The 25,894-nt window shown below is 48.7% G+C and overlaps 1 protein-coding gene and 1 long non-coding RNA gene across 3 annotated transcripts in view; one reads left to right on the top strand and one right to left on the bottom strand.

Moving 5' to 3' along the window:
• Positions 1–25,894, top strand: part of LOC122539541 (uncharacterized) — a 116,874-nt gene that overhangs the window by 24,812 nt on the left and 66,168 nt on the right. The gene's annotated exons all lie outside the window — the stretch shown is intronic.
• LOC122539538 (DNA damage-inducible transcript 4-like protein) lies at positions 12,172–16,926 on the bottom strand. Its single transcript, XM_043674504.2, is given in 3 exon segments — positions 12,172–13,882; positions 16,542–16,553; positions 16,556–16,926. Coding segments are annotated over 3 exon segments (531 nt in total). The 5' UTR covers positions 16,596–16,926; the 3' UTR covers positions 12,172–13,403.

The raw sequence follows: 25,894 nt of genomic DNA, 5'->3' as shown, positions 1-25,894 counted from the left end.
CTTCCTATGGAAGGATATTGTGAAAGTTGAAAGGGTTCAGAAAAGATTTCCAAGGATGTTGCCAGGGTTAGAAGATTTGAGCTATAGGGAGAGGGTGAATAGGGGGGGCTGTTTTCTCTGGAATGTCGGAGGCTGAGGGGTGACCTTATAAAAGTTTATAAATTCATGAGGGGCATGGATTGGATATGTAGACAAAATCTTTTCACTGAGATGAGGGAGTCCAGAACTAGAGGGCATAGGTTTAGGATGAGAGGGGAAAGATATAAAAGTGACCTAAGGGGCAACTTTTTCACGCAGAGATATGGAATGAGCTGCCAGAGGAAGTGGTGGAGGCTGGTACAATTACAACATTTAAAAGGCATCTGGATGGGTATATGAACAGGAAGGGTTTGGAGGGATATGGGCCGGGTGCTGGCAGGTGGGACTAGATTGGGTTGGGATATCTGGTCAGCATGGACAGGTTGGACCGAAGGGTCTGTTTCCATGCTGTACATCTCTGAGTCTATTTCCAAAGTAGGAATTGATAAAATGTCACATTGGCTGAGTGCCTACAGTTTGTGCACACTCTCTATCAAGCACACGCACTCTGTCTCCCTCTCTCCCACATGTGCGTGTATAGGTGTACTGGGTGAATTTGCGTTTGCAGATTTGTATTCATATTTGTTCAAAAAGCACACCATCTGCAGGCAGCCAGTGACCAAGCAGTATCTGACTGTACAGTATCTGACTGTACAGTATGTGCAGACTTGCAAACCCCATTCTCTCACAGTTGATGGCATGATCAGCAGCAGGGGGCTGACCAGAAACAAGTATGCTCAAGAGCTGGATCTGGGCGTGCACAAAGAAGGGAGAAGGAATTCCAGTGACAGGAAGACATGAGGGAAAGGAGGGATTAGAAAAACTGGATAAGAATTTTAAAATTGAGACTTTGCTTAACCAGGCAAAAGGCTCAACATGAGGCAGTGCAGGTTTTGAAAGAGCAGCAAAGCTTTGGCCATCCTGGAACTTCATGAAGGGTAGAATGTCTGAGGCCAGTTCCAGAGCAGTGGGACAATGGGTTCTAGTGTGAACAAAGCACGGAGGATGAGGGTTTTAGCAGCAGATGAGCTGAGAGGAGGCAAAGGCCAGTGATGGTCGGAAATTGGAAATAGTGTATGGAATGAGCTGCCAGAGGATGTGGTGGAGGCTGGTACAATTACAACATTTAAAAGCCATCTGGATGGGTATATGAATAGGAAGGGTTTGGAGGAATATGGGCCAAATGTTGGTAAATGGGACTAGATTAGTTTCGGATATCTGGTCGGCATGGACGATTTGGACCGAAGTGTCTGTATCTGTGCTGTACATCTCTATGACTCTATGTCTTCTCAGTAACACCGCAGAAATGTGATTGAACCTTCAGCTCAGGGTCAAATATGAAACTAAGGGTACAGAATTAAACAAAAGCCATTAAAGAAAATGGGGAAACCACAGCATTATTTTAAACTCCCCGATATTTTATTTTGCACAGGCAGTGGACCGAATGTTTAATTGCAGGAGATTCCAGGACAGTCCTGGGAAGGGAGGGCAAGTGAAATGTTCAGTCAGCATCCTGGAAAAATGCTCCCTCAAATGTCAGGTATTCCCACAGGATCTTTACCATCCATTGAAAGACAAAGAAACAGTTATGTCCGAGGTTAGACTGCTGGAATATAAAAATAATCATAAATCAAAGAACTCTACAGGCTGGAGATCTGAAACAGAAACACAAACTGCTGAAGAAACATAAACTCAGTTTCTCTCTCCACAGAGGCTGCCAGATCTGCTGAGTTTCTCCAGCAATCTCTGTTTTAGACTGCAGGATCGACCCATTGCATTTGCAAAATTGTTTAGTCACATGCAACAAATTAAATTTGAGTTATAAATAAGTTATGTCGTAAATAAACCAGAACTAAATAATTCTGGAGGGGTTTCCAATGCGCCAAGAGTTCTCACTTTGTTGATGGTCGCCAGTGTTTAATTGGGACAGCCTAGGTTGTAAAAGGTAATGTTGCACCTAGAAGGCAGCTCTGTTTAATGCTAATTGAAAGAGATTGAAGAAAAGAGAGTGTATTTGTGTGTTTCAATGTGGGCCATGCTTGAGAAACTGGAGTAATTTGGAAAGCCATGGAAAAGATGTCAATTTATCGGCTTTTGCCATCAGAGTTCTGGCAGTTGGCCACCCCCGTTACTGGGGTTAGCTCCATGCTAGAGATTGACGGGACTGTTTACTTCACTCCCTGGTGGAGAATGGAGGGAGGCTGCATTCAGACCAAGTCAATGTTTGCAGACAATTATGTGAGTGCCAGTGAGCTGCTCAGTGAACTGAGGTGTGCCGCTCTGGAATAATCAGTAAACTAATGACACAGCACAAAGACTTTACTGTGGCTTATCAGATTGCTTTTTTAAAAAGAAACCTACCACTTTAGTTTAGAAAGTCCACCCTGTGCAGATGCAGTGATCTGATCTGCAGGTTCTGGGAGGAGTGCATGCCTCTATTCTCCAATCCTGTACGGTTTAGGCCAGTGACAAAGAGAGGGAGCAAATAGTGGAAATCTGAAGTAAAAACACCAGGTACAAAAAACAGGTTACTCGTCTCCTGATTGAAGTTTATAACATTAATCAGCTCATTCCAGTGATTAAAGAAAGTTTGGACAAATATTGGGCTTTAAGGATAGGGCTTGGGGTGGGGGCACGGTGGGTGGCTGCTGGTGGGGATGGCGTGGAATTTGTTGGAGAGCTCTTTAGTACAACAGACACAGGTACAATGGGCTGAATAGCCTCCTGCTGAATGTTGATCTGAAATAGGATGTTTTTAGTTTCACAGGTTGATGGGAGCAAAAGCTCAGTCTTAGTTTTAGCAAAGAGCAGATGAAGAGTATTAGAAGGAGATGATTGGCTCGATTAAAGACAGGCTCCAATGGCAGTGTGGTAGTGTCCCTACCTCTGAGCTAGGATACCAGGGTTTGAATTCCCTCCAATCCAGAGGTATGTTGTAATGCCTCTGAACAGATTGATTCAGAGGGGAGAAAAAGCCTAGATCAATAGCCCAAGACACAGTTGCTACGATCTTTAACTCTGTTATTATCTGGGCAGCAGCACAAGGAAAATTTTAAACAAAACACAAATTAATGATGTTTAGTTTTAAAAAACACACAGATGGGAGCTGCTCAAGATCCAAAACACTCACCATTCCAGTTTTATTCCTGTGATTACAAAGAGAATGATCAAAATTCGTATAAACTGAAGATAAATGAGTCAACAATTCAATGAGATCAACAATCCAGGCAAGTGGGCATAGAATGGAGAGACAAACAAATTGAATTTCCACAGAAACATTTGGTTTCAATATGTAAAGGATAATTAACTCAAGTGAAATAACTTATTTTTTCCCCTGCAATCCCAAAGGTGATTGGTAGGATATTTAATATAAGTGTTGACATAAAATCACTGATGTCCAGTTTGGGTTCCACCAGGGCCACTCAGCTCCTGACCTCATTAAAGCCTTGGTTCAAACATGGACAAAAGAACTGAATTCCAGAGGGGAGGGGAGAGGGACAGCCTTTGACATCAAGACTGCATTCAACTGAGTATGGGATCAAGGAGCCCTGGCAAAACTGGAAGCGATGGGTATCAGCAGGTAAACTCTCCAGTGGTTAGAGTCATACCTGACACATAGGAAGATGGTTGTGTTTGTTGGAGGTCAGTCATCTCAGCTCCAGGACATCTCAGCAGGAATTCCTCAGGGTAGTGTCCTAGGCCCAACCTCTTCAGCTGCTTCATCAACAACCTTCCCTCCATTGTAAGATCAGACTTGGGGATGTTTGTCAATGACTACACAATGTTCAGCACCATTCGCAACTCCTTAGAAACTGAAGCAGATCCTGTTCAAATGTAATAAAATAGATTAGATTAGATTAGATTACTTAGTGTGGAAACAGGCCCTTCAGCCCAACAAGTCCACACCGCCCCGCCGAAGCGCAACCCACCCATGCCCCTACATTTACCCCTTACCTAACACTAGGGGCAATTTAGCATGGTCAATTCACCTAACCTGCACATCTTTGGACTGTGGGAGGAAACCGGAGCACCCGGAGGAAACCCACGCAGACACGGGGAGAACGTGCAAACTCCACACAGTCAGTCGCCTGAGGCGGGAATTGAACCCAGGTCTCTGGCGCTGTGAGGCAGCAGTGCTAACCACTGTGCCACCGTGGTTTGAGCTGACAAATGGCATGTGATATTTGTGCCACATCAATGTCAAGCAATGAAATCTCCAAAAAGAAACAATCTAACCACCACCCCTTGCCATTCAATGACATTGCCATCACTGAATCCCCCACTATCAATATCCTGGGGGTTACCATTGACCATAAATTCGCCCTGAACCAACATTATAAACACAGTGTCTACAAGAGCAGGTCAGAGACTAGAGATCCTGCAGTGAATAACTCACCTCCTGACTCCCCAAAGCCTGTCCACCAACTCCAAGGCACAAGTCAGGAGTGTGATGAAATACTCCCCACTTGTCTGGATGGGGGCAGCTCCAACAACACTCGAAGCTCAACACTATCCAGGACAAAGCAGGTGCTTGATTGTCACGAATCTACAAATATCCACTCCCTCCACCACCGGCGCTCAGTAGCAGCAGTGTGTACTATCCACAAGATGCACTGCAGAAATTCACCAAGGATCCTTAGACAGCACCTTCCAAACCCACAACTACTTCCATTTAGAAGGACAAGGACAGCAGCAACATGGGAATACCACCCCCTGCAAGTTCCCCTCTAAGCCACTCACCATCCTGACTTGGAAATATATCACTGTTCACTGTCGCTGGGTCAAAATCCTGGAATTCCCTAAGGGCATTGTGGGTCTACCCAAAGCACATGGACTGCAGCGGGTCAAGAAGGCAACTCACCCCCACCTTCTCAGGCCCAGCCAGCAACACCAACATCCCATGAGTGGATAAAAAGAGTTACAAATGAATGGGATTTTGAAGATTATAATCAGGTACTTGTCAGTAATCACAATGAGGACGGGAGCAATTGAACTAATGTGCAGTGCAACAAATTTGGGAATTTTAAAATGAATTGAGCTATACACAGAAGCACTCTTGTCGCAGTTTCCTGCACACTCTCTGCTAGCTCTGGTTTCAGTGTGTCTGAACCCAGGTCCCAGCCATAAAGCCCGTGGCATAAGGCCCGTGCTGACAATGTCAGATGACACTGATTGTGTCAGTTGAGGAAGTCTCATTTTCTCAGATGCACAGCCTTTGGTCAGCGGCACCTTTTAAACGTTTTTCCATCTTATTACATCCAGACTGCAGGTCAAAGTTCCAATTTGTTACAATTCCAGGCGGGATACCCCAGACCGTTCCACTCTTGCATAAGGAGGGAGGGATGACGTGGGTTCTTTCTCATTCAACCCCACCGTGCCACCCAAATCAACAACATCAATTTATAAATGGATTCCTTCCCTTGTGGATAGCTTTCTCTCAAACCTGATGATTTTATGTTTTAAAAGGAGCCAATTTAATCAGACTTTTTGGAGTTAACAAAATAGTGAGTCACTGCATTGTAGGAAGCTTTGGAAAGGGTTCAGAGATTTACTCGGATGTTGCCTGGTATGGAGGGAAGGTCTTACGAGGAAAGGCTGAGGGACTTGAGACTGTTTTCATTAGAGAGAAGGAGGTTGAGAGGTGACTTAATTGCGACATTTAAGATAACCAAAGGGTTAGATAGGGTGGACAGTGAGATCCTTTTTCCTCAGGTGGTGATGGATAGCACAAGGGGACATAGCTTTAAACTGAGGGGTGATAGATAAAGGACAGATGTCAGAGGTAGTTTCTTTACTCAGAGAGTAGTAGGGGCGTGAACACACTGCCTGCAACAGTAGTAGACTTTAAGGGCATTTAAATATGGATGAAAATGGAATAGTATAGGTTAGATGGGCTTCAGATTGCTTCCACTGGTCAGCGCAACATCGAGGACCAAAGGGCCTGTACTGTGATCTCTTGTGGCTACAAAGATAACAGGCGTCTGACAATCTCTTGCTTAAAACCAAGCCATTATTTATGGATTATGATCTAAACTGCAGACCCATGATATATTTATTCTTTTGAAGATCACACTAGGACAGGGATTAAAAATCCAGCTTCAACTCTACTGGAATGTACTAGTGGGACTGAGTGTTCCAGTGAGTTCAAAATAAGAGGTGAGTCTAACAAGACTTAGCAATGAAGAAAGGTTGGATAATCTTGAGCAGAGAAGGCTGAGGGAACCTGGTCGAGCAGTATAGGATTACAAGGGGCATGGTTAGGGTGAATAGAAAGCAGCTGTTCCCCTGAGTCAAAGGATCAATAATAAGGAGCATCAGTTTAAAGTGAAAGGCAAGAGATTTAGAGGAGATTTATGGAAAATGTTTTTCACCTAGAGGGTGGTGGAGCTCTGAAATGCTCTGCCTTGGAGATTAGTTAAGGCAGGAAACCTCACAAACTTTAAAAAGTACTTGAATGAGCATCTGAAATGTCATAACATTCAAGACTAAGGATCTGGTGTGGGAAAGTAGAATTAGTGCAGATAGGTCAGCACAGACATGATGGGTCAAAGGGCCTCATCTATACTGTATGACTGTGTAACAATACTTTTCACTGTATCTTAGTACATGAACAAATCAAATTGATGACTCTATGACTCTCAGATTCAAGTTAAAATCACCAGATGTATGGATCAGTCTCTGACTTATTTGGGAAGAGTGGATGATTAGATGTTGTAGATGTTGGAGTGAAGATTAATTGCATTAACAATAGTTCATTCATACTGACATTTGTAGTTGAATAGATTCTACATTTTGCTGTTTGGTTGAGATTCTGCCATTTTGATCCCTTTTGACTGTGACTGAATTCCAGTATTCAAGTTGAGACTGAGTCCTTTTGATGCTTCATTTGTCTGGCTTTCTAGCTAGTTGGTTGCTAGAATTCAGAGTGAGGAAATCCCTTTTACCTGCAACACGGGGGTGACTAAAGAAGACTTCTTCCTATATACAAGACCTAAACCAACGTAGTGCACATATTTAGCCCACTGGCAGCAGGGGAACATTCAGTCCCACTAGTACATTCCAGTAGAGTTGAAGCTGGATTTTTAATCCCTCTCCTTGTGTGATCTTCAGAAGGATAAATATAACATGGGTCTGCAGTTTAGATCATAATCCATAAATAAATGCTTGGTTTTAAGCTAGAGATTGTCAGACTCCCGTTATCTTTGTCCCCACAAGACATCACAGACCAGTCTATTTTGACTTGCCTCTTCTGCTTTGAAGAGCTGTTGTTTGAAGTTTCCTTTGCACCTTTGGTTTGACATTCCATGGTCTGTCTCTCTTCAGTTACACCTTTAATTGACATTGGCAGCCATCTTTGGCTGGACCTAAACACAGTCTTGAATTACCAGTTAAAAATGTCCACAGTAATTCAAGGTCCTGACACAGGGTCATGACAATATCATCAATGACTTCATTTATGAAGAGATTGAATAATGGTATATCAATGAAATTATGAAATGGTTCAATATAGTTTTATAAAGGAAGCTTTAATGGTTTTTAAATAGGTTATTGACTGATAGAAATGCTGATTCATAAGTGTTTATTATTGGTGATAAATCCATTTTCAGCTCAGTCAATTACCAGATCAATGCTTTTAAACATATCAAGGAATCCTTTAATACAAAATATGAATTAACCAATTGCCAGAGATTCTTATGACACAGCCCTATTCCTGCAGGTTCCAGTAAGACTGTGATGCTGTTGAGGATTAGCCAATGTTTGAACTGTATTCTGATCATCACAAATTCAAATGCATTTTGGATCTAAGTTTCCGATTGCTTTCTAAATTGAATCTCTGCACCTACACTTCACACATCCCAGGATTTTTATACCGGCCTGTAAACAATTAAATAATAAACAGAGTGACACCTTTAAAGGGAAAGTCAATCCCTTTGATTTAATTTCACAACAAATTCAGTGAGTTTGATTATGGGGAGGCTATGGACCAGTGAGATTATCACTAGGTTATTCATCTGGGAACCTGGGTTCACAATCTCATCATAATGGATGGTTTGAATTGAAAAAGAATCTGGAATTAACTCTCTAATGGTGACCATGAAGACCTCTCTGTTTCACTAATGTCCTTTAGGGGAAAAAAAAGTGCTGTCCTTACCTAGTCTGGCCAACACGTGACTCCAGAGATACAGCAATGTGGTTGTCTCTGAACTGCCCCTGGATAATAAATGCTGGCCTAGTCAGCAATGCTTACATCCTATGAATGAATGTAAAATAATTTGGTCTGCTACCCTTCAATTAAAACAAAAAAAACTTCTGTCTGCTGTTTGTGGGATCTTCCTAAATGTAATTGACTGGCACATTTCCACTTCTACAACAGTGAGAAGACTTCAAAAGTACTCTGTTGGTTGTAATGCACTTTGGGATACTATGAAAGGTGCTAATTAAATGGAAATTCTTTCTTGCACTGCAGGGAGTGCTGTGTATTCAGACTCTGTAATTTGTCAAACTACAGTTTGCTCTTGGCTGGTTTACATCTGCCAAGATAATTTTATCACAAAGAAAGCAACCCTCCTTCAAGACACTGAGCACTGCAACCACAACAGTCTAGTCTGCTCGAAAACCAGCTGCCTCCTTGTTTCAGAGGTTTATAGTACAGTCAGATGTTAGAATCTGTGATTGATAGGTCATTGCTAACCAGGGATATGGAGAGTTGTGTAACCATAAACAAAGTGCCTGGATGGTGTTAGGATCCAGATAGCAGCTCAGATGTGGAACTGAATGTATCCCTCCTGTGTCTATCAGCACCCACTCCTTCTCTCCCCTGGACCTTCCCTCGCCTTCTGGTCTTCAGCTGCTGAGGCACCAAACCTCTAGAGTTTGCTCCCCCTGAACCTCTCTGCCTCTCCACCTTTGTTAAGATACAACTGATAACCTACCTCCGAGGGGGAAGTTGATGGTCTGGCGGTATAATCGCAAGGCAGTGACTCCAGGTAATGTCCTGGGGGACCTGAGTTCGAATCTTGTCATGTCAAATGGTGGAATTTGAATTCAATGAAAATCTGGAATTAAGGGCCTAATGATTGGCAGAGGAAAAACCCATCTGGCCCTTTTAGAGAAGGAAATCTGCCATCCTTATCTGGTCTGACCTACATGTGACTCCAGATCCACAACAACATGGTTGACTGTTCACTGCCCTCTGGGCAATTCGGGATGGGGTAATAAATGCTGGTCTAGTCAGTGACGCCCTCATTCTGTGAATGAATAAAAAAAGCAATGATCTTATTGAATGATGGAACAGACTTGAGGGGCTGAATGGCCTTCTAATTCCAATACATTAAAAGGTCTTGATTCAATGTAAAGTACTTTTGGTGTCCTGAGGCTGTGAACGGTGCTACATAAATGTAAGTTATCTGTTTTTCACTAACATCTTCTGTTCACGATATTCATTATGAAATCTCTTAACTCCTCATGGGGTGCTAAGATCTCTACCCATGTTCCTTCGGGTCTCTTTCAGCACTTGTCCAGACAATGTCTAGACATCGAAGTGGTGTGTGGTAAACTCTCTGACAGACTGTCGGTGTGGTGAGATCCGAATTCTCTCTGCTGGTGTCTCTGCTGGAGTGGAGAGCAGCTACTGCTCCTGTAGTGCCCTGCCTGCTGCCAGCCTTATCCTGACACTCTTCCTGCCACATGACAGAGTGCTCAAGCTACCAAGACAACCTGACATTTACACAATGACATCAACCAGCTTTCTGCGCATTCTCCTTATTGAATGTTCCTTTTGCAAATGTTCAAGTCACAAGATTGACTTGGCTTGGCTCCAGTTTTGGAAATAAATATTCACATGCAGACACAATTCTCTCCCTGCTTTTCAGTGCAACTTTTTCTTGTGTCGTTGCCAGGCTACAGACTTTTATGTTTTCTCATACACACATTGCAAACTTTCTTTGGTGAAATCAGATAGTTTCAAGTCCACTCCCCAGCCTGGCTTCCCCTATTCACCATACCTCAAAGATTCACAGGAAAAAACAAGGTTTCTTCCTGGTGTTTCTATTGCTGTCAGAGTCACCTCAGGCTTACTGGTGCTCACTGTTATCAATGTGGAGACTGTCCAACAGCTGGTGGGGAGGGGGAGCTGCCTTGGGACAGCCACAACTTCCTGGATGAGTTGTGTCCCTCCATTGTTAAAAGCTCACAAAGTGACTGCTGATCCTCAGTTTCTGCTCAGGTTTCAAGAAGCTACTACATTTAGATTCATTAATGACCCACTAAATTCATCTCAAAGTTAGGGTTGGCACTTGCTTTATTCAGAGTCAAGATTGGAGTGGAGCTGGAAAAGCACAGCAGGTCAGGCAGCATCCGAGGAGCAGGAACATCTATGCTTCAGGCAAAAGCTTTTGAAGGGCTTTTGCCTGAAACGTCAATTTTCCAGCTCCTTGGATGCTGCCTGACCTGCTGTGCTTTTCCAGCACCACTCTAATCTTGATTCTAGTCTCTAGTATCTGCAGTCCTAACCTTCGCCACTTTGTTTTATGCATTCATGGGATATGGGCTTACTGGTAATCCCAGCTTTACTGCATAGAAACACAGGAGTAGGCTATTTGGCTCTTTGAGCCTGCTATACCATTCAATATCATCATGGCTGATCAATCAACTCAGGCCCCTGCTCCCATTTTCTCCCTGTACCCTTTTACCCCTTTAGCCCCAAGAACTAGACTTAACTCCTTCTTGAAATCATTCAAAGTTTTGGCCTCAGCTGCTTTCTGTGGTAGAGAATTCCATAGGCTTCCTACTCTCTGGGTAAAGACATGCCTCCTAAATGGATGGTGTCACCCATCCTTAGTTGTCCCTTGAGAAGGTGGGGGTGAGCTGCCTTCTTGAACCACTGCAGTCCACGTGCTGTGGGTAGACCCAGAATGCCCTTAGGGAGGGAATTCCAGAATTCTGACCCAGTGACACTGAAGGTGAGATATTTCCAAATCAGGATGGTGAGTGGCTTGGAGGGAACTTGTAGGGGTGGTGTTCCCATGTATCTGCTGCTCTTGTCCTTCTGGATGGATGTGGTCGTGGGTTTGGAATGTGCTGCCTGAAGATCATTGGAGGATTTCTGCAGCACATCTTATGGACAGTACACACTACCACTACTGAGCGTCGGTGATGGAGGGAGTGGATTTTTGTGGATGTGGTGTCAATCAAGTGACTGCTTTGTCCTGAGTGGTGTCAAGCTTCTTGAGTGTTGTTGGAGCTGCACCCATCCAGGAAAGTGGGGAGTATTCCATCACACTCCTGACTTGTGCCTTGGGCAGGATTTGGACAGCCAGGAGGTGAGTTACTCACTGCATGATTCCCAGCCTCTGATTTGCTCCCATAATGAGGAGAGTCATGTTTCTGTAATTCCACTCACCCCATCTGCCCAGAAAATAAATAATTCAAACTGCAGAACCTCATTCCTCCAGGCAGTGAATTGTTGTTCGAAATATTTTAAATTGAATATCTCATTTTTTCTTTCCTCTCTTTTTGCCTTTCCTTTCTCTCTGTCTATCCCTCTCTTTTATTACTACTGGATCGGATTCAACTCAAATTCACCCAGTTTTCTTCCCCCCATTCCCCATCACAATCACTATATCATGTTGGTTAAAAAGAAGCTCCGTGCCAAACAGTTTCTGAACAGAATTGCATCATCCATCGGATCATCTAACTGGGCCACCTCCTATTTCAATAATTTAACTACAGCTGGTCAAAGTCAAAGAAAGACTCCTGCTCAAGTCAAATACACATATTGCAGTTGTATTCACTGAAACCACTTTTAGCCATTTGCTGAATGTAGAAAGAAATACTGAACAATAATGGATTTCCTTGCCTTTTGATACACCATTTAAACCTGGCTCAGAAATCTTACCAATCTGGCATGTCTCCATCTCGAAATCCAGGAGCTAACCTTCAGCAAAATTCCTTTCAATGTACTGCTGCCTTGTTTCTGCTCAATGTTTGATCCTTTTCTGTGACTTTCAATTGTAAATGTTTTGTTGCTGCAACCAACTTCAAAGAGTCTATAAAACCTTTGAACTTTTCTAAAATCTATGGAATTGAAAGGCATCAGATTACAAAATTCATTTATTGTCCAACAAATTTAACAAATTTCTTTAAAAGGAGCATTTTCTTTTAATGCTGACTGCATTAATTTATTACACAGGGTAAAGATTGAAACCTTCAAACAGTGTAGTGAGTAATTATTTGTCCAAATCCTATACAACTGTCAAAGCAGTTTGGAGAGCACTGGCAAACTAAACTGTGAACTCCCACAATTGTAGTGCAAGTTCGACCAAAAAAAAGTGCAAATCGATGTCACAAAAGTGCAAGTGGCAAACATGTGGTTGAGGTTTCCAAACCAGCTCTCCACATGACTCATCCCGAAACCTGGCATATAAATAGTTTGTCACATCTACCCATCTCATCAGGCTCCATGATATCAAAAGTATTAGATTTTGTAAAACCCTAGCAAGTCTCTTCAGTTTGGTAAAACAGCTTGTTTCATTTCTGAATATATAACCTCCAGCACTGCCCCTTCAAAGAGACCAGCTTGTTCCTGGTATAGACACTTGAAAGCATTTAAGTTTTGAAAATAACGAGAATTTTCTAGTAATTAGAAAGGTTGGAAGGATACTTAGGGATTTCAGTCAACAGTTACTCAATCATCAACCCTTGGGCAAGGCTGGACTAATAGTTCCACTCCGATCAGCAAGTTTGAGAATCTATCAGCAGCTTGGATCAGTCTCAAGTCGGTTCAAACCCCATTTAACTCCAGTTTAGTCCAAAACGAAGCCTGCATTGTTCAAGATACCATCTCTTCTTTGTTTGGGATATGGTAAAACAGGGTTCTTGCAGTCTGAGGGGTAGCTGTAATAATCACACAGCAATACATGACCAACAAGCTTTCTCATCGTTTCAGTGACGAATGATCGAGGACAGACACCGGTCTGTCTGACTCGAGATTCATTTCCCTCATGTCCACTTCAGATTGGAGTTATTCATCTCATGATTTTACTGAATAAAGATTCATTGCCACATTTCCTGCTACTAAGCCAATATCAGATTTCACTCACTGGCAAGTTCTTGGGGATATAGACAGTATAAAAGGTGCTACATTAATGCAATTTCTATACAAGAATACATATGAAGGAAGTCACATTGTTAACTAGATAATGAATTTTCCCAGGCAATGCTGGAGATGGGTCAAAATCAAGAGCATTAATATCCACACAACAGAGATGCCAGCAGAATGAGTGAACTGCAGCACCAAGGGTACCTGCTGTTAAAACTCAAGTGAGCTAACACTCTATAACTGTCCGGGCTGAGGAGGAATATAGCTTCTTCTTTATCAAGCAAAACCCAGGGCTCAGTTTCAGTGCTTGCCTGAAGCCAGCTGTAAAACAGGTACCAATAAAAAAGAAGTCACTGAGGCTTGGCCAGGAGCTGCCATCCTGCCTGAAGATTAACGTCAATTCAAATGTCGGGACCACACTGGAATCGTAAACAATCCGATCCAGCTTCTTACACGTGTTCCCAGTTTCCACATTGATGTAGATGATGGAGCCACGTAGACCACAGGGTTCACTGGAGGACAGGCACAACACGTCCTGGGCTATCTTCCTGATCAATGTTTCTGGGACTAATACTTCAGAGCAGTTAAGCTTTGTCTTCTTGGCTCTGGACAGGGAATTCTCAAAGAGCTTAGTCAAGTACAGACATGTTTGCTCTTCCTCATTTACATTGTTTGCAGCTATCTCGTGATCCCAATAATTAATATCTGCAAGGGAGGGGGAAAAAAAAGTGAAAGTTTAGATTGTAATTAAAATACAGGAAGATTTGGACAGTAGCTACTGGTAATAACACGGAGCTGTACAAAGATCACTGTATATGCATTTTAAAATAAGGATTTAGACAGAAATTGCTGATCTTCAATAAAACGTGATTCACTGGCAGGAAATTTGGTAACTAAAAATGCACAGACTTAAAAATAGAAGATCAGATGAGAATAAGGGGAATCCATCTATCAGCACAGGGACAGACCCAGAGGGCAGCTCACCATCACCTTCTCACAGAGAACTAGGGATAGGGCAGTGACCCCTCCACCTCCACCTCCACCACCCCCACTCCCCACTCCCCCCCCCCCCCCCCTTCACCCCCAATCAATGAATAATGAGAAAGTTTTACAGTGTTAATACAAATTGGAGAAACTCAACAGGTCTGGCATAATCTGCTGAGAGAAACAGAGTTAACATTGCAAGTCTGGTATGACTCTTCCAAAGACTCAAAATGACGACTCTGTTTCTGTCTCTGCAGAGGCTGCCGACCTGCTGAGTTTAGGAAACAGTGACGACTGCAGATGCTGAAGAGTCAGAGTTAATAAAGCGTGGCACTGGAAAAGCACAGCAGGTCAGGCAGCATCCAAGGAGCACAAGAATCGACATTTCGGGCAAAACCCTTCATCAGGTCCTGAATATGCCCAAAATGTTGACTCTCTTGCTCCTTGGATATGCCTGACTTCCCGAGTTTCTCTAGCGCTCTGATTTTATTTCAGATCAGCATTTGCAGTATTTTGGTTTTAGACTATGAGCTGTGGTAGTCATAAATGCACTGTCTACAAGGATGGTGGAACAAGATTCAGAAATACCTTTCAAATCTGAATTTGCTTATATCTGTAAAAGACAATAGTTTTCCAGAACTTTGGAGACAGCGCAGTGGGAGCAGGACCAATCAGATAACTCTTTCAGACAGCTAGCGCTGATTTGATGGGCAAAATGGTCATTTCCAAGATTCAGTATCGTATTTATTCAGAGTGTAAACCCTAGCCCGTCTGTTGTTTTCCCCTTTTGCCATCCTAGCCGGTCCACAGTCTCTGGACACGCATATGCTCACACATGGAGAAACTCAGCAAGGTCTGGCAGCCTCTGCTGACAGAAAGCAGTGTTAACAATTTGGCTCCAGTGAGCCTTCTTTAGAACAGACCCTAGTCTGGCTCTGATACCAGTCCCACTGCCCAAGGGAAGAACATTGAGGGAGAGTCCCACTGCCCAAGGAGATACAGAAATGCCTGAAGTGCCACCTTTCAAGTGAAAGATGAAACTGAGGTATCATCTACTCTCTCCCACAGATGATAAAGACTTTGGAACACTGTAAAGACTGGACAGGGTGCTAGTCAATATTAAAGCTTTAGTCAGTAATAGAAACATAATGAGCACACCATTAATTTGTTTGTGGGATATGACTGTGTGGGGTTTGGCTGCTGCATTTTGTTTTACGATAGTGATTACACTTCAGAGACACTTCCATTCGGGATGTGCTGAGTGCCAGAGCCTTTCCTCCCGGTCTGTGTCAAATTAACCCAATGCCAGAGCCACTCCCTTCCACCCTCAGCAAACCTGCTCCTAAACCTCTGCTTCCATGGAGAGGAGCCCGGGGCCTTCCCGTGTGGGGATTGGAATGGGGGGGGGGGGGGGGGGGGGGGAATCTGTGACTAGGGCCTTCCCTTGGGGGGGTGTGGGGGTGACACTACTCAGGACTTTCCCCTGGGGGTGAGGGGAAAAGACGACTGTGCCCAAGGGCTTCCCCTGGGGTGTGAGGGCAGGTGACTGTGCCCAGGGTCTATCCCTGAGGGGGCATAGTGACTGTGACCAGAGTCTACCCATGTGGAGGTGGTGAGGGGTCAGGTTTGACCATGCCCAGGTCAGGGTGACCATGCCCAGTGTCTGCCCCTGGGGAGGGGGAAAGAGGTCAGGGGTGACCATGCCCAGGGTTTGCCTGGGGGGGGGGAGGGGTAAGAGGGGACACAGGTCACCATGCCCAGCGTCTGCATGTGGGGGGGGGGGGGGGGGGGAAGAGGGGTCAGGGGTGATCATGCCCAGGGTCTGCATGTGGGGAGGGGGAAGAGGGGTCATGATGACCATGCCCAGGGTCTGGGGTCAGGGGTGACCATGCCTAGGTTCTGGCCCTGGCTCTCCCAGAGTGAGCTGGACCCCACACTCCCTCAGCCTGCCCCATCCATGCACTCATTAACCTGGCGTCCTCATTGTACCCCCGCCCCGCCCCGCCCCACCCCACACACAGACTGACAGTTCCAGGAAGAAACTTTTAAAACAAAGTTCAATCCCCTTTACATTAAAACTGTCAAAGATGTTCGTGTGTACCCCAGTGTTTCTGGAGCCGCTCAATCGGAACATTAAAGTAGACCTGAGAGTATGAATACGGCCCGGGGTCCCCAGGCTGCTCAGGGAATTAGGAATTGTTCCGGACAGAGGAATCCAAACAGGGTTCATTTGAAACAAAGCAAAACAACAAACGGTTTCATCGCTGGACAAGAGCAGCTAAAGGCTGCCGGCTCAATGTGGGAGCAGCAGCATCCCCTCCATTCACCACCCCCCACCCACCCTCAGGGGGAGGGGGACACTGGCCACTCACTCACTCACCCTCCGCCGGGGCTCACAGCCTGGGCTTTTCCTCTTGGAGCAGCTCGCCACCATCCCGCAGGCAGGCTCCCCCTCCTACCGCATCGCCCGTGTCTCTGTCTGTGTGTGTGTGTGTGTGTGTCTCCCTGTCTCTCTCTCTCTGTCTGTCTGTCTGCCTGTCCCCCTCCCCCTATCGCAGCGTGTATTCCCCACTATTGGTGTGCCTCTCTACAGCTTCCCTGTGTCTCCCTGGCTCTCTGTTTATTTACTTTCCCCTCGCTCTCTGAGTATCTCTGTCTCACGAGTCCCTTTGTGTGTCTGTCTGTGTCCCTCTTTCTCTCAACCCTCTGTCCTGTCTGTCTGTCTGTCCCTCCCTCTGTCTATCCCTATCTGTGTGTGTGTGTCTCTCTCTCTCTCTCACCCCCTCCCTATATCTATCTATCTACCTACCTATCCCTATCTGTGTCTGTCCCCCTGCCTCTGTCTGTCTCTCTCCCACCCACCCCCATGTATGTATCTCTGTATGTCTCTGTCTCTGTCTCTGTCTCTGCCTCCTCCTCCCTGCCAGCCCAATGTACTGTAAAAGAGGAGCCAGTGAATGTATTTATGTGACTGGCCAATCAGAGCGCCAGCTGCTCCTATGCCCCTCCCGATTTGCTGGCCGCCCTGAGAGAGAACTAAAGCAGCACAGTGATTGGCTCGGCCTCGCAAAAGGCTGCAGCCAATCAGCGTTGAGTCCATCAAGATGCCCGGCGCTTTTCATGCTCAAGGGAGGGCATTGAGTCAGTGTACCAGGATAGGGGGAGGGGCATTGAGTCAGTGTACCAGGATAGGGGGGAGGGGCATTGAGTCAGTATACCTGGATGGGGGAGTGGCATTGAGTCAGTACCCCAGGATGGGGAGGGGCATTGAGTCAGTATACCAGGATAGGGGGGAGGGGCATTGAAGTCAGTGTACCAGGATAGGGGGAGGGGCATTGAGTCAGTATACCAGGATAGGGGGAGGGGCATTGAGTCAGTATACCAGGATAGGGGGGAGGGGCATTGAGTCAGTATACCAGGATGGGGGAGGGGCATTGAGTCAGAACCCCAGGATGGGGGAGGGGCATTGAGTCAGTATATCAGGATAGGGGGAGGGGCATTGAGTCAGTATACCTGGATGGGGGAGTGGCATTGAGTCAGAACCCCAGGATGGGGGAGGGGCATTGAGTCAGTATATCAGGATAGGGGGAGGGCATTGAGTCAGTATACCTGGATGGGGGAGTGGCATTGAGTCAGTACCCCAGGATGGGGAGGGGCATTGAGTCAGTATATCAGGATAGGGGGACGGGCATTGAGTCAGTGTACCAGGATAGGGGGGAGGGGCATTGAGTCAGTATACCTGGATGGGGGGAGTGGCATTGAGTCAGTACCCCAGGATGGGGAGGGGCATTGAGTCAGTATACCAGGATAGGGGGAGGGCATTGAGTCAGTATACCTGGATGGGGGGAGTGGCATTGAGTCAGTACCCCAGGATGGGGGAGGGCATTGAGTCAGTATATCAGGATAGGGGGGAGGGGCATTGAGTCAGTGTACCAGGATAGGGGGGAGGGGCATTGAGTCAGTATACCTGGATGGGGGGAGTGGCATTGAGTCAGTACCCCAGGATGGGGGAGGGCATTGAGTCAGTATACCAGGATAGGGGGGAGGGGCATTGAGTCAGTATACCAGGATGGGGGAGGGCATTGAGTCAGTATACCAGGATGGGGGAGGGGCATTGAGTCATTATACCAGGATGGGGGGAGGGGCATTGAGTTAGTGTACCAGGATGGGGGGAGGGGCATTGAGTCAGTGTACCAGAATGGGGGGAGGGGCATTGAGTCAGTATACCAGGATGGGGGAGAGGCATTGAGTCAGTAAACCAGGATAGGGGAGGGGCATTGAGTCAGTGTACCAGGATGGGGGAGGGGCATTGAGTCAGTATACCAGGATAGGGGGGAGGGGCATTGAGTCAGTATACCAGGATGGGGGAGGGCATTGAGTCAGTATACCTGGATGGGGGAGTGGCATTGAGTCAGTACCCCAGGATGGGGGAGGGGCATTGAGTCAGTATATCAGGATAGGGGGGAGGGGCATTGAGTCAGTGTACCAGGATAGGGGGGAGGGGCATTGAGTCAGTGTACCAGAATGGGGGGAGGGGCATTGAGTCAGTCTACCAGGTTAGGGGGAGGGGCATTGAGTCAGTGTACCAGAATGGGGGGAGGGGCATTGAGTCAGTATACCAGGATGGGGGAGAGGCATTGAGTCAGTAACAGGATAGGGGGAGGGGCATTGAGTCAGTGTACCAGGATGGGGGGAGGGGCATTGAGTCAGTATACCAGGATAGGGGGAGGGGCATTGAGTCAGTATACCAGGATGGGGGGAGGGGCATTGAGTCAGTATACGTGGATGGGGGGAGGGGCATTGAGTCAGTACCCCAGGATGGGGGAGGGGCATTGAGTCAGTATATCAGGATAGGGGGGAGGGCATTGAGTCAGTGTACCAGGATAGGGGGGAGGGGCAATGAGTCAGTGTACCAGAATGGGGGGAGGGCATTGAGTCAGTCTACCAGGATGGGGGGAGAGGCATTGAGTCAGTAAACCAGGATAGGGGGAGGGGCATTGAGTCAGTGTACCAGGATGGGGGGAGGGGCATTGAGTCAGTATACCAGGTTAGGGGGAGGGGCATTGAGTCAGTATATCAGGATGGGGGGAGGGGCATTGAGTCAGTATACCAGGATGGGGAGGGGCATTGAGTCCGTATACCAGGATGGGGGGAGGGGCATTGAGTCAGTATACCAGGATCGGGGGGAGGGGCATTGAGTCAGTGTACCAGGATAGGGGGGAGGGGCATTGAGTCAGTGTACCAGGATGTGGGGGAGGGGCAATGAGTCTGTATACCAGGATGGGGGGAGAGGCATTGATTCAGTATACCATGATGGGGGGGAGGGGATTGAGTTAGTGTACCAGGATTGGGGGGGGGGCATTGAATCAGTACACCAGGATGGTGGGGGGGGGGGGCATTGAATCAGTACACCAGGATGGGGGAGGGGCATTCAGTCAGTATACCAGGATGAGGGGGGGCATAGAGTCAGTACACTGACTCAATGCCCCGCCCCCCCATCTTGGAATACTGACTCAATGCCCCTCACCCCATCCTGATACACAGACTCAATCCCCCTCCCCCCATCCTGGTACCCTGACTCAATGCCCCTCCCCCCATATCCTGGCATACTGTCTCGGATGCCCCTCCCCCCATCCTGGTACACAGACTCAATGCCCCTCCCCCCATCCGGGTACACTGGCTCAATGTCCCCCCTCCTCATCCTGGTACACTGACTCAATGCCCCTCCCCCCATCATGGTACACAGGCTAAATGCCTTTCCCCTCCATCCTGGTACACAGACTCAATGCCCCTCCCCCCATCTGGGTACACTGGCTCAATGCCCCTCCGCCCTATCCTGGTATACTGACTCAAGGCCCCTCCCCCCATCCTGGTATACTGACTCAATGCCCCTCCCCCCATCCTGGTACACTGACTCAATGCCCCTCCCCCCTATCCTGGTACACTGATTCAATGCCCCTCCCCCCATCTTCGTACACTGACTCAATGCCCCTCCCACCACATCCTGGTACACTGACTCATTGCCCCTCCCCCCTATCCGGGTACAATGACTCAATGCCCCTCCCCCCCATCCTAGGACTCTGGCTAAATGCCCCTCCCGCGTAACCTGGTATACTGACTGAATGCCTTTCCCCTCCATCCTGGTACGCTGACTCAATGCTCCCCCTCCCCATCCTGGTATACTGACTCAATGCCTCTCCCTCCCTTCCTGGTATACTGACTAAATGCCTTTCACCTCCATCCTGGTACACTACTCAATGCTACTCCCCCATCCTGGTATACTGACTGAATGCCCCCCATCCTCGTACACTGACTCAATGCCCCCCCCCCCCCATCCTGGTACACTGACTCAATGCCTCTCCCTCCCATCCTGGTATACTGACTCAATGCCGCTCCCCCCATCCTAACACTCTGGCTAAATGCCCCGCCCCCATACCCTGGTATACTGACTCAATGCCCCTTCCCCCATCATGGTACACAGGCTAAATGCCCTTCCCCCCATCCTGGTACCCCGACTCAATGCCCCTCCCCCCATATCCTGGTATATTGTCTCAATGCCCCTCCCCGTATCCTGGTATACTGACTCAATGTCCCTCCCCCCATCCTGGTACACTGACTCAATGCCCCTCCCCCCTATCCTGATACACTGACTCAATGCCCCTCCACCCATCTTCGTACACTGACTCAATGCCCCTCCCACCCCATCCTGGTACACTGACTCAATGCCCCTCCCCGCTATCCATGTACAATGACTCAATGCCCCTCCCCCCCATCCTAGTACTCTGGCTAAATGCCCCTCCCCCGTAACCTGGTATACTGACTCAATGCCTTTCCATTCCATCCTGGTACACTGACTCAATGCTCCCCCTCCCCATCCTGGTATACTGACTCAATGCCTCTCCCTCCCTTCCTGGTATACTGACTCAATGCCTTTCCCCTCCATCCTGGTACACTACTCAATGCCCCTCCCCCCATCCTGGTATACTGACTGAATGCCCCCAATCCTCGTTCACTGACTCAATGCCCCTCCCCCCTTCCTAGTATACTGACTCAATGCCCCTCCCCCCTATCCTGGTATAATGACTCAATGTCCCTCCCCCCATCCTGGTATACTGACACAATGCCCCTCCCCCCATCCTGGTACACTGGCTCAATGCCCCTCCCACCCCATCCTGGTACACTGACTCAATGCCGCTCCCACCCCATCATGGTATACTGACTCAATGACCCTCCCCCTATCCAGGTACAATGACCCAATGCCCCTCCCCCCCATCCTAGTACACTGGCTAAATGCCCCTCCCCCCTATCCTGGTATACTGACTCAATGCCTCTCCCTCCCTTCCTGGTATACTGACTCAATGCCTTTCCCCTCCATCCTGGTACACTACTCAATGCACCTCCCCCCATCCTGGTATACTGACTCAATGCCCCTCCCCCTATCCAGGTAAACTGACTCACTGCCCCTCCCCTCTATCCAGATACACTGACTCAATACCCCTCCCCCCATCCTGGTATACTGGCTAAATGCCATTCCCCCCATCCTGGTACTCTGACTCAATGCCCCTCCCCCCATCCTGGTATACTGACTCAATGCCCCTCCCCCATATCCGGGTACACTGACTCAATGCCCCTCCCCCCCATCCTGGTACACTGACTCAATGCCTCTCCCCCTATCCTGGTATACTGACTCAATGCCCCTCCCCCCATCCCAGTACTCTGGCTAAATGCCCCTCCCCCGTAACCTGGTATACTGACTCAATGCCTTTCCCCTCCATCCTGGTACACTGAATCAATGCTCCCCCTCCCCATCCTGGTATACTGACTCAATGCCTCCCCCTCCCTTCCTGGTATACTGACTCAATGCCTTTCCCCTCCATCCTGGTACACTGACTCAATGCTCCCCCTCCCCATCCTGGTATACTGACTCAATGCCTCTCCCTCCCTTCCTGGTATACTGACTCAATGCCTTTCCCCTCCATCCTGGTACACTACTCAATGCCCCTCCCCCATCCTGGTATACTGACCCAATACCCCACCCCCATCCTAGTACTCTGGCTAAATGCCCCTCCCCCATATCCTGGTTTACTGATTCAATGCCCCTCCCCCCATCCTGGTATACTGACTCAATGCCCCTCACCCCATCCTGGTACACTGACCGAATGCCCCTTCCCCCATCCTGGTCTACTGACTCAATGCCCCTTCCCCCATCCTGGTACACTGGCACAATGCCCCTTCCCACCATCCGGGTCCCCACTGGCTAAATGCCCCTCCCCACCATAGGGGGAGGGGCATTGAGTCAGTATACCCAGGATAGGGGGGGCTCAATGCCCCTCCCCCCATCCTGGTACACTGGTGAAATGCCCTCCCCCATATCCGGGTACACTTACTCAATGCCCCTCCCCCCCATCCTGGTACACTGACTCATTGCCTCTCCCCCCATCCTGCTATACTGACTCAATGCCTCTCCCCCCCCATCCTAGTACACTGGCTAAATGCCCCTCCCCCGTATCCTGGTATACTGACTCAATGCCTTTCCCCTCCATCCAGGTACACTACTCAATGCCCCTCCCCCCATCCTGGTATACTGACTGAATGCCCCCCATCCTCGTACACTGACTCAATGCCCCTCCCCCCAATCCTGGTATACTGACTCAATACCCCACCCCCATCCTAGTACGCTGGCTAAATGCCCCTCCCCCATATCCTGGTTTACTGACTCAAAGCCCCTCCCCCCATCCTGGTACACTGGCTAAATGCCCTTCCCCCATCCTGGTACACAGACTCAATGCCCATCCCCCCATCCGGGTACACTGGCTCAATGACCCTCCCCCCTAACCTGGTATACTGATTCAATGCCCCTCCCCCCATCCTGGTATACTGACTGAATGCCCCCCATCCTCGTACACTTACTCAATGCCCCTCCCCCCAATCCTGGTATACTGACTCAATACCCCACCCCCATCCTAGTACTCTGGCTAAATGCCCCTCCCCCATATCCTGGTTTACTGATTCAATGCCCCTCCCCCCATCCTGGTATACTGACTCAATGCCCTTCCCCACATCCTGGTACACTGACTCAATGCCCCTCCCCCGAATCCTGATACACTGACTCAATGCCCCTCCCCCCTATCCTGGTATACTGACTCAATGCCCATCCCCCCAATCCTGGTTATACCGACTCAATGCCCCTCCCCCATCCTGGTATACTGACTCAATGCCCCTCCCCCCATCCTGGTATACTGACTCAATGCCTTTCCCCCCCCATCCTAGTACACTGGCTAAATGCCCCTCCCCCGTATCCTGGTATACTAACTCAATGCGTTTCCCCTCCATCCTGGTATACTGACAGAATGCCCCCCATCCTCGTACACTGACTCAATGCCCCTCCCCCCAATCCTGGTATACTGACTCAATGCCCCTGCCCCTAATCCTGGTATACTGACTCAATGCCCCTCCCCCCATCCTAGTACTCTGGCTAAATGCCCCTCCCCCATATCCTGGTATACTGACTCAATGCTCCTCCCCCCATCCTGGTACACTGGCTAAATGCCCTTCCCCCATCCTGGTAGACAGACTCAATGCCCCTCCCCCCATCCGGGTACACTGGCTCAATGCTCCTCCCCCTATTCTGGTATACTGACTCAATGCCCCTCCCCACATCCTGGTATACTGACTCAATGCCCCTCCCCCCATCCTGGTACACTGACTCAATGCTCCTCCCCCCTATCCTGGTACACTGACTCAATGCCCCTCCCCCCTATCCTGGTATTCTGACTCAATGCCCCTCCCCCCAACCTTATACTCTGGCTAAATGCCCCTCCCCCATAACCTGGTATACTGACTCAATGCCCCTCCCCCCCATCCTGGTACACTAACTCAATGCCCCTCCCCCCCCCATCCTGGTATACTGACACAATGCCCCGCCACCACATCCTGGTATACTGACTGAATGCCCTCCATCCTGGTACACTGACTCAATGCCTCTCCCTCCCATCCTGGTACACTGACTCAATACCCCTCCCCCCCACCCTGGTACACTGACTCAATGCCTCTCCCTCCCATCCTGGTACACTGACTCAATGCCTCTCCCTCCCATCCTGGTATACTGACTCAATGCCCCTCCCCCCCCTCCTGGTACACTGATTCAATGCCCCTCCCCCCATCCTGGTATACTGACTCAATGCCCCTCCCCCCATCCTGGTACACTAACTCAATGCCCCTCCCCCGTCCTGGTATACTGACTCTATGCCCCCCCCCCCCATCCTGGTATACTGACTGAATGCCCCTCCCCCCATTCTGGTGTACTGATTCAATGCCCCTCCCCTCCATCCTGGTACACTGACTCAATGCCCCCTTCCCCATCCTAGTACACTGACTGAATGCCCCTCCCCCCATCCTGGTATACTGACTCAATGCCCCTCCCCCCATCCTGGTACACTGGCTAAATGCCCCTCCCCCCATCCTGGTATACTGACTCAATGCCCCTCCCCCCATCCTGGTACACTGGCTAAATGCCCTTCCCCCCATTCTGGTACACTGACTCAATGCCCACCCCCCATCCTGGTATACTGACTCTATGCACCCCCCCCCCCCCCACCCATCCTGGTATACTGACTGAATGCCCCTCCCCCCATCCTGGTGTACTGATTCAATGCCCCCCCCCCATCCTGGTATACTGACTCAATGCCCCCCACCCCACCCCCAACCTGGTACACTGGTTCAATGCCCCTCACCCCATCCTGGTACACTGACTGAATGCCCCTCCCCCCATCCTGGTCTACTGACTCAATGCCCCTCCCCCCATCCTGGTACACTGGCTCAATGCCCCTCCCCACCATCCGGGTCCCCACTGGCTAAATGCCCCTCCCCACCATAGGTGGAGGGGCATTGAGTCAGTATACCCAGGATGTGGGGGCTCAATGCCCCTCCCCCCATCCTGGTATACTGACTCAATGCCCCTCCCCCATATCCAGGTACACTGAATCATTGCCCCTCCCCCCCATCCTGGTACACTGACTCAATGCCCCCCCCGCCCCCCCCACATCCTGATATACTGACTGAATGCCCCTCCCCCCATACTGGTACACTGACTCAATGCCCCTCCCCCCCATCCTGGTATACTGACACAATGACCCTCCCCCACATCCTGGTATACTGACTGAATGCCCTCCATCCTGGTACACTGACTCAATGCCCCTCCCTCCCATCCTGGTATACTGACTCAATGCCCCTCCCCCCTCCTGGTACACTGATTCAATGCCCCTCCCCCCATCCTGGTACACTGACTCAATGCCTCTCCCTCCCATCCTGGTATACTGACTCAATGCCCCTCCCCCCCCCTCCTGGTACACTGATTCAATGCCCCTCCCCCCATCCTGGTAAACTGACTCAATGCCCCTCCCACCCATCCTGGTACACTAACTCAATGCCCCTCCCCCATCCTGGTATACTGACTCTATGCCCCCCCCCCCCCATCCTGGTATACTGACTGAATGCCCCTCCCCCCATTCTGGTGTACTGATTCAATGCCCCTCCCCTCCATCCTGGTACACTGACTCAATGCCCCCTTCCCCATCCTAGTAAACTGACTGAATGCCCCTCCCCCCATCCTGGTATACTGTCTCAATGCCCCTCCCCCCATCCTGGTACACTGGCTAAATGCCCCTCCCCCCATCCTGGTATACTGACTCAATGCCCCTCCCCCCATCCTGGTACACCGGCTAAATGCCCCTC

The sequence above is a fragment of the Chiloscyllium plagiosum genome, unplaced genomic scaffold (genome assembly GCF_037043375.1).
Source record: "Chiloscyllium plagiosum isolate Xiang-an unplaced genomic scaffold, Cpla_swu_hap1 HiC_scaffold_36, whole genome shotgun sequence".
In the NCBI taxonomy this organism is placed as follows: Eukaryota; Metazoa; Chordata; class Chondrichthyes; order Orectolobiformes; family Hemiscylliidae; genus Chiloscyllium; species Chiloscyllium plagiosum.
The sequence above is the reverse complement of the archived record's forward strand: the minus strand, read 5'-3'. Positions and strand labels throughout refer to the sequence as shown.